This window comes from Humulus lupulus, chromosome 3 (genome assembly GCF_963169125.1).
Source record: "Humulus lupulus chromosome 3, drHumLupu1.1, whole genome shotgun sequence".
In the NCBI taxonomy this organism is placed as follows: Eukaryota; Viridiplantae; Streptophyta; class Magnoliopsida; order Rosales; family Cannabaceae; genus Humulus; species Humulus lupulus.
Genome location: NC_084795.1, coordinates 116,111,718 through 116,121,722, shown reverse-complemented (window position 1 = coordinate 116,121,722; position 10,005 = coordinate 116,111,718). Strand labels below are relative to the sequence as shown.

The 10,005-nt window shown below is 37.0% G+C and overlaps 1 protein-coding gene across 1 annotated transcript; it reads right to left on the bottom strand.

The window, feature by feature from the left end:
* Positions 1-6,424: 6,424 nt before the first annotated feature.
* LOC133824956 (uncharacterized) lies at positions 6,425-8,777 on the bottom strand. Its single transcript, XM_062257968.1, has 5 exons — positions 7,944-8,777; positions 7,631-7,836; positions 7,203-7,533; positions 6,677-7,117; positions 6,425-6,520 (listed from the first exon to the last, which is right to left on the bottom strand). The coding sequence occupies exons 1-5, from the start codon at positions 8,775-8,777 to the stop codon at positions 6,425-6,427; spliced, it is 1,908 nt and encodes a 635-aa protein (XP_062113952.1).
* Between the last annotated feature and the right edge of the window lie 1,228 nt (positions 8,778-10,005).

Below are 10,005 nucleotides of genomic sequence, written 5' to 3'. Positions count from 1 at the left end.
CAAGTAATTTGGTTATAAACATGTAACTAAGGTTAATGTCAAGGGCTAGGGTTAAATTTTTTTGTAAAAGGAACCGTTAACTTTTTATTTCAAGTTTAATACATAAATGGGATCCCAAAATGTTACAAACAGATGTTTAAAAGGGTATATAGAAATCAAAAGTTACAAACAGCCAGCCTAAGTGGAAAAATAAGGGATACAACCCTAGTTCCTCTTAAATATCCTTGATCGTAGTGGACGAGCAATCACATATGTACATGCTTCTACCGAAGCTCTTCAACTCATGGCTGGTCTAGCTTTCCTCTTCCCTTACTTGCACCACATAGCACTCATGAGCCAAGGCTCAACAAGAAAAGCTAAACATGTGCATGAATAGTAAATACATATTCCAAATACATATATAGCATGCCCAGTAGTAATTACCTACTCATGCATGCATATAATTACAAATAAATGATCATTGGATCATTCTGGGCCCGATGCTCTGAATAGATGACCATAGAGTCAACCTAGGGCCCTATGCCCTAGCTATGTGGCCATAGAGTCACCTGGGGCCTTGTCCTTAGCTATGAATAACTAGCCATAGAGCCAGCCAAGCACTTTGTTTTCCAACGACCATAGGGTCGACCAACGTAATAGTACATCTCTAATTGGGCCTAAGCCTTTTGACCAGTGCGCAACGCGCTATTGCCGCCCTTGGCTAATAAGTCATGCCCTAAACCAGGTATTCAGATAAAGATACAGATAAGCATACTTTAGACAATACAAGTATGCATACATATTAATTATATAACACAATCAATTAAATGAAAACATAGTAATAACTGTGTTCCTTAACAGGGCCAAGCCCTAACTACGCAGACTATGGGAACAATCACATAACACTTAGCCTGAATAGTAGCCTTCAAGCATGTTTAATCAATGAGTGCATGCATAACTTAATCATATTCAATCTCAGGGGCCGAGCCCTATTTATCGTTATAATCATCAACTAGGCCAAGCCCTAACCACATATATCAAGTATTAGGTGCAAATTTTCTTACCTAAGGTCCTAGTACAATGTAATAATAAGAACGACCCTTGAGCATGATCATTTCCCGAGCCCTAGCGATACCCTAGTCATAACCAAATAAATGATATTCATCAATATTGAGTAAATAAAGGCTTCTGGACCGAGTCCTAGCCTCTGGGCCCTTGAATTCTACTAAATTGAGTAGTACAATCGATCCTGAGCCCTTCGGATTGAGTTCCCGATACTCAAATTCTAACCTAGCCAAAGTTGCCCAGGCAGGCCGCGACCCACGAATAGAAAGCCCCTATCTGGAATTCAAGACACGGGTTGTGACTTGCCCTGAGAGTCGCGGGGCGCCTTAAAGCACAAGAACAACATAAGGCCTAAACAAAATTCAATTAAAAATAGAGTTTATAGCTTACCACAATTTTGTATTAACTCCTCCTAGCTGCAAATAATCAAACTTTAGACCTCAAGCCTTCAATTCCCAAGCCTTAGCTTATAATCATTGAATTTTACTAGCTTTGCCCCAAAATCAAGCCAACAATAGAGAGAGAGCCGAGTGAAAGAGAGAGAGAGAGAGAGAGAGAGAGAGAGCTAATTGCTTCTTTTTTTTATCTATTTTTGGTTCTCTTCAGCAAAAGGAAAAAGTGATTAAGTCACTAACTTGGGTACAAAATGACCAAAATGCCTTATAATTCCCGTTACTTCCAATATCCTCGAATAGTTACCAAATAATTTCTCATTACCTGATCAATCCTGGTAATGTACTAAATTATAAGATTATCCCTAGGCTGACCCCGAGCCGGGTATTCGACCTCGTTATGACTAATCTGCTAACTTGCTACGTAGGATCGCCTCGTTCCAAATAGCCCAAATATATCTACATAATAATGTGGTCTCATTCTATAAACACATAAATATAAAAATATGCCTTTAATGGGCCAAAATTATTAAAATGCCCTTCTAATAAGAAACGGGCCCACATGCATGCAAATATAGTCCTTTATTAATATAACTCACATAATCATGCATATTTACACATAATAATACAATAAAACAGGTATTACCCTCCTGACACCCTAATCAAGGCACTCAGTCATATTAGGGAATTTGAGACATTACAATTTTATAGTCCTAAAGAAAACAAAACATTTATATCGACAAATGCTACTTTTATTGAGTATGACTATATTAACAACCACAAACCTCGTAGTAAGGTTGTACTTGTGGAGATAACATCAGATCAAGTAATAAGACCACCAAATGTTTCTACTGAAGAATGACAAGAGGAAACCACAAGTTCTAGTTAGAATGGTTCCACAAGTTCGTAGTGGAAGGGTTTTTAGGCAGCCAACTCGCTATGAACATGAAGTTCATATACTTGTGTCTGACACAAACAAAGATGATCCATTGACACACAGAGATGCAATGGACGATTCTGACAAAGAAAAATGGCAAGTTTCCATGAACATGGAAATGGAATCAATGTATTCCAATTCCTTCTAGAATCTTGAAGATCTTCATGAAAATGTTAAACCTATTGATTGCAAATGGATATTCAAGAGGAAAAGAGGAACAGATGGGAGACTGGAATCTTTCAAAGCTAGGCTTTTAGCCAAGGGTTACACTCAGAGAGAAGGGGTAGATTATTAAGAAATTTTTTCTCCTATAGTCATTCTTAAATCGATCTGCATACTCTTGTCCATAGCTGCTTGCATTGATTATGAGATTTGCCAAATGGATGTTAAGACAGCTTTTCTAAATGGCTATCTTGACAAAACCATTTATATGTCTCATCTAGAAAGGTTCATAATAAAAGGCCAAGAGAAAAAAGTTTGCAAGCTTCATAGGTCCATTTATGGACTCAAACAAGCTTCAAGATCCTAGAATATGAGAATTGATGACACAATCAAGACGTATGGTTTTGAACAAAACGTTGATGAGCCTTGTGTCTACAAAAAAAATCAAAGATGGCATTGTGGTATTACTGGTTCTTTATGTTGATGAAATCCTACTGATTGGGGTTGACATGGGAACATTGACAAAAGTAAAGAAATGGCTAGCCAAGCAATTTCATATGAAAGATTTTGGAGATGCAAACTATGTTCTAGGCATAAAGATCCTTCAAGATCGTTAGAACAAAGTTTTGGCTCTGTCTCAATCTACTTATATAGATAAGGTACTCGAGAGATTCGGTATGCAAAATTCCAAGAAGGGTGATATGCCAACACGTCATAGAATTATCCTTTCTAAAGAGTAGTGTCCTAAAACACTAGAAGAAGAAGAGGATATGAGACAATATCCCTAATCCTCTGCGATAGGCAGTCAAATGTACGCCATGCTGTCTAAAAGACCTGACATTTGTTATGCAGTAGGGATAGTCAGTCGCTATCAATCCAATCCTGGATTGAGTTATTGGATTGCAGTAAATAATATTCTTAAGTATCTTCGGAAAACTAGAGAATATATGCTTGTATGTTTTGGTGGTCAGCTGAACCCCACTGGATACACTGATTATGATTTTCAATTAGACTGAGATAATCTAAAATTAACTTCTCGATTAGTGTTCACACTTGGTGGAGGACCTGTGGTCTGGAGTAGTATTAAACAAACCAGCATCGTAGATTCAACCATGGAATCGAGTACATAGCGACATGTGAAATGTTTAATTTTTGGAAAATAATTGAAATGTTTGTTTTATATGAATTAGGAGGTAAATGATTATTTGTAATGATTGTGTAATGTTTGTTTAATTATTAGTGTTACATTTTTGTAAGTGTGACAACATTATGTGATTAGAATAAGTTGCATTTTTATTTATTTAGAGAGTGTGTGTGTGTGGAATTGTTTTATTTTTTATTTCATTTAATTTAAGAAAATAAAAGGAAAATGAAATGTGTTGTCATCTTTTGGGACAAGAGGACAAGGCTTATCTCATAGGTAGTTTTTACATTTGGGATATGATTTAGATGTGGTGTAAGAAGATGAAATGGTGGGATTTAGCATAATTTGTGGGATAGGATATTTTCTTAGGGGTTATAAATAGAATAAAATTTGAGCCTTGGAGAGCCATTTGGGTGTTGACAAGACTTGGAGAGAAAGAGAGGGAGAAGGGCATGAAAAAGAGAAAGAAAGAGAGAAAGAAGGAGAAGAGAAAGGGGTTCCAAGATCTCTAGGTATGTGTTATTATTTTGAGTTTTGTTTTTGGTTCTTGATCATCTAAGATTAGATATCTCTTTCTCAATTCTAAGAAGTTTCTTTCTCTTTTATTTGGTAGTGTATTTCAAAATCCCTAGGTGCCAAAGGATTTATTTTCTTTGTGTTCTTGAACACCATCAAGAGGTAATAGAATTTTTTTTATTCTTTCTTTTTTTGATTGGTCGTTCTCTTAAAAAAAACATGCTAAGGTTGTGGATTTACACTTGCAAGATGGGAATGATTTGATTTTTGTGCTCTAGATATTTTGTTGTTCGTTTCAATTGATTTTGAGATCTCACTTATGTAAAGCTATGTTGTTGATGCATGATGGGTTCGGCCAAGGCATGTGATTTTGGATACTTTAATTTTATGTTAGGGTGATGATTGACATGGAATGATTATATTGATGCAAAGCTAGAATACTAGAAATATGCTAGTTTTTTTTTTTTTTTTTTTGAACTTTTGCTTTTGGAAATTGTTATAGTGTAGCGGCTGCCTTATTGATAAATGAGTTTTAGGCTCATTTATGGTCTAGTTTTTAGGAAGGTTTTCATTAGCTTAGGGGTATTTTATCACAGATTTATGCTTATTTGTTCATGTTTCAAATTTTTGATGTTGAGATAGTGAAAAGAGATGAATGAAGTAAAAGTGGGAGAAAATGGAGCAATTTTAGAGAAAATCGAGTCGTTTTTGAAGCAAGGAATCCGAGTTACGCCACTGTGATTAGAACCCCAGCGCTAGCATAGTAGCGCTACAGTGCTACTTGGTTATTTTGAAGGTTTTGGTTTCTGTGAATAGCGCTACAGTGCTAGTTGAAATTAATTTGGAGTCTGATTGTAGCGCTACAATGCTACAAACCTAGTGCTACAACGCTACAAACCTAGCGCTACAATGCTACAAACCTAGTGCTACAGTGCTAGTTCGTGAATTTTTTATGGGATTTGGCTCTGTTATCAGCGCTACAGCATCCAAAACCTAGTGCTACAACACTATCAACGTGATTTTGAAATTTGAAGCCACTTTTAGAAGGAAAAAATGGTCTTTTCACTTGGGAACATTGAAAACTCTTTAAGTGACATTATTCTGTGAATTCGAGAAAGGCTGAGGAGTTTTGTATACTCTAGATTAAGAAAAGACTGTTGGTTTATTGTTTCTAGATTTCTTCTTCTGTTTTTATTGTTTTCTAGATTTTTTCTTCATCTTAATTCTTTAGGTTATTTTATATGAACAATGATCTTAATGTTATTGTTTATTTGATCAAGAAGAAAAAATATATTGATCAAACAAGCTAATACAACAAGAGGCTGGAGCAAGAACTCCCCCTCAAATTACAAACTAGAGACAAAATATAACATTTGTTTCTCTCTAGAAGAGAACTTCTTAATACTAATACTAAGGACTCTAGCTTTAACAGAAAATTTGATCAAAGAATCAAGTTGAAAAATAGTGTTACCGCTAAACTCAAAACAACATTTGTTTCGATTGGACCAGATAAAATATATTGTGGCAGCAAGAGCCGCTGTCACTAGCCAAGAGAGCCAACCTCTTCTACCTTCAGCCAGCCAACCATAGATAGAATGAAACACTCTCTTGGAGAACTCACAGTCAAAAAATAGGTGAGAATGACTTTCAACCTCTAGAGCACAAACCGGACAGGCCATACAGGGAATGGACAGATGACAAGAATGAAGTAAATCCCTTGTGAGCAGTTTCTGGTTTATAGCTTGCCACAAAATAAATCTGTGCTTGGGCACTAAGAGTTTGCACCAAACATATTTCATGCAACTAATTGGTTCACCTGGTAGGATCAAATAATAAATTTTACTCAACTGAAGTTTCCCATACACTTAGCAGACTCCAAAACCGAAATAGACAAAGACTTGCTGAGTTTGATCAACTTTCTCCAATACCAGCTAGTATCATGCTGCAAATCATAGTCCCAAAGCTAACTCCCTTTTAAGTAGATACAATTCACTCATTTCACCCAAAGTAAATCCTATTTAGAAGAGATAGCCTAGATATATTTTGCAAGCAGAATTTTATTCCAGATAGGCCCCTCTTTAAAACCCAAACCAGCATAACTTTTTGGACGGCAAACTTGTTCCCAAGAGGTAAGATGAAATTTACTTCGGGAACCCTTTTCTCCCCAAAGAAAGTTCCTACAAAGATGATCAATGCCTCTAATAACTCCCTGAGGTAACAGAAAAATGCTCATCCAATAATTGCGAATTCCCAATCAATTGCCTTCCATTTTGTTGGTCTCAAAGGAACTCCTAGATATGTCAGAGGAAAGAACCCTTCAGCCAGCTGAGAAAGATTCAAGAGAGAGTCTTTAACAGAATCAGATACTCCTCCAAAATAAATTCGGGACTTATGATTTTTTATAAACAAACCCGAGGAAGAGGAGAAGACCTCAAAAGTTCTTTGAATAATCTGTACATAATTAATATTAGCTTTGCAAACCAGTAGTAAATCATCACCAAAACAAAGACTAATAAGGTTTAAAGATTTGCATAAAGGATGGAATCTGAAGTTTTTCTCCTTGGAAGTTTTAATCAATAAATGCGTAAGGTATTCCATCACTATAACAAAGAGCATTGAGGAGATAGGGTCACCTTGTCGAAGCCCTTTACCACCCTGAAAACAACCTTGAATTCGACCATTCATCATCAAACGGTAGGTAGTTCTTCTTAGACAGACCATGATCCATCTGATAAATCGACCAGGAAACCTAAGTGCTTTCAAAAGATTCTCCAAGAAGTCCCAATCTATGGAGTCATAAGCTTTATTAATGTCAATCTTCATCAAGCACCGAGGAGAACAATGTTTCCTATTGTAACCCTTAATTAGGTCTTGAAGAATGAGAACAGTACATGCAAGAGATCTATGTTGTATAAAAGCTCCCTGATTTTGATTGATTAGAGAGAGGGGCGAACAGAAGCAAGTCTGCTACAAAGCATTTTAGAGATGCATTTGTAAATAGTTGTACAGCACGCAATAGGCCTATAGTCAGCAGCATTAGCAGAATAATCAACCATAGGTATGAGACTAAGATAGTATTGTTCAAAAACTTAGGAGCATAACCAGATTCAAAAATGTCAAGCACTGCCAGGGACACCTCCTTGCCTATATCTTTCCATAATGCTTTGAAGAAACTAGACCCAAAGCCATCAGGGCCATGGCTCTTTATAGACTTAATACTGAACATAGCAGATTTAACATCTAGAATGGAAAACGGTTTGATCAACTCCAGTTGGGCATCAAAATTCAAAACCAGACCAAGAGCAATAGTGATAGGGTCAATATAACCTGAAGCTTTACTTTAACAACCCAAGAAATTCTTAAAATGTTGTAAAAAAATGATTGACAGCCTTATGATAGTCATCCTCAACTCGACCTCCATTAGATACAAAAGACACAATCCTATTAGCAACTTTTCTTTTCTTCAGACTAGCATGAATAAAAGAGGAATTTTCATCACCAAAATGAAGCCAATCAATCTTTCTCTTTTGAGAAATAAAACTGGCATAAAGTTTCTCCTGTCTCTTAAACTCCAGAAAAGTTGTTCTTTCTTCAGCACACAAACAACTATTATTCGGGTCATTATAGAGATTAGATTTTGCCTGTTGAAAAAGAACTTTACTTTTCTCATAGTTACAAACCACATCTCCAATAACCCTCCAATTGAACTTCTTCAACACATGCTTGAGGCGATAAGCTTCCAAACAACCTGCTCCAAGCCACATCCCTCAACTTTTAAAGGCTTGGACCAGTTGTCCAAAACAGTTGTCCTGAATTGAGGATGAGATGCCCACATATTATAGAAACGAGAAGGTTGAACCCCCACATTTTTAACTGCTACTTGCTTAAGAAGAATAACACAGTGGTCTGAAACCACCTCCCAGTGAGAAACAGCAGTAACATTAGGAAAGGAGTCCAACCAGTCCTCATTAGAGAACATCCTATCCAACTTAGAGTAAATACGATTCCCCCCTTCCTGATTGTTAGACCACATATAGTAAGATCCCATTATCTTCAATTCTTCCACCAAACAAAGGTCAAGCCACTGTCTAGCATCTTCTAGTTCTTTCACCGAAATAGGCCTCCCACCCACTCTATCATTAGGGTCAAAAATAGCATTAAAGTCACCTAAGACGACCCAAGGTTTGACTGGAAAAATAAAATGAGCCAAATCATACCTAAGAGACCTCCTAGCCTCCAACTGATTTGATCCATACACAACAGTAAGACAAAAATCTTGATTAGTGTTACATATTCGAACTCTACAATTGAAAAATTGGTCATTTTCTTGGATAGCTTCAATACGAACCCAGCTAGCCTTCCAAATCAATAAAATTCTACCCTCCAATCGCAAACTACTATAATAATCCCAACCAACAAATGTAGAACACATAACTTCCTTGAGCATCTCTCCCTTGACTTTTGTTTCAAGGAGAGCCCCAATTCCAAATTTATTCAAACGACAGACATCAAGTATTGACATCTTCTTATTCTTCTTATTTAATCCTCTAACATTCCAACTCAATATGTTGCAGAACTCCATTCAAATCTAAATTCTGGGATGAGTCATTCAAAACCTTCTGCTGCTCTTGAAGAACACTAAAAGAGTTCCTGTTTTGCTGAATTGGAAACTGGCCTACTGGTTTCAGGGCCCCAGATTTTTTCGGATAGAACCACACTTGTTCTTTATGACTATCACCTGGTTGAGACACTCCCTTCTGCTATGAATGAGACTGAGAATAATTTATCAGAGCAACATCTTGTATAGTAACATTCTCCACATTCTCAGCAGGATCAGATTCTTGTGATTTCTTATTATTCTTCTTCCTCCAAGCTACTTCAGAATCAAATTTACAGGTAGCAATTGTGTGTCCCAGCTTTTGGCAATGTGAGCATTACATAGGTAACCATTCATACTCGACCTGTTGCTCCATAACTTGACCTCTCTCATTGAGGTAAGTAATAAATTGGGGTAGAGTTTCAGAAATCTCCATATCCACTAATACACGAGCAAATTTAATCATAGATCTATCTTTGGTTATCTTATCAATCATTATAGGCCTACCTATTGTACTCACAAGAGCACTCAAGAAAATTACTCCCCAATATTGTAAACCAAGGTCAGGAAGCCTAATCCACACTGGTATTGATTTTATTGACTTTAAAGAACCAATATCTGTCATCCAGGGCGGAAGGACTACAGGTTTCTTATCAAAGAGAATCACCCTTGATTCCAAAACCAGATCACGCGTTGCTTCATCCTTGAACTTTACCATCATAAAACTACCATTCATTCTAGCCACACGCTCTATACCAAGTTTTCCCCAAATCCTTTTGATAAATCCTTCAAAAACTGCTAGTGGAGGATTAGCACCTATCACCACATAAATCAAAGTAGATTTCCATTAAGAAGCTTTGACTTCAATCTCATCTACATCCAGTTGAGCAACTATTTGACCATCCTTCTGAATAGGCTCCATGGAATGCAACTTTGTACACCCATATGAAGGAAGAGACTCCCTAAATTGGGCCCAGGTTTCTTTGGCTGACTCTTGAAATGACCGAGCCTCAACCTCTTCAGCCCATGACATTGAACACATACCTGTAGCTTGAGTAGATTGTTCCATCGTAGGAAGACCTAGATCCTTAGAGTCGACCTCCTTCGCAGCAAAACCAGTATCTAATTGCTCATCACCAACATTCTCAACATTCGGAATCCGATCAGTTGCTTCGCCTTTGGATGAAGGGAGCTCCAGCATAGCATCTTGCTT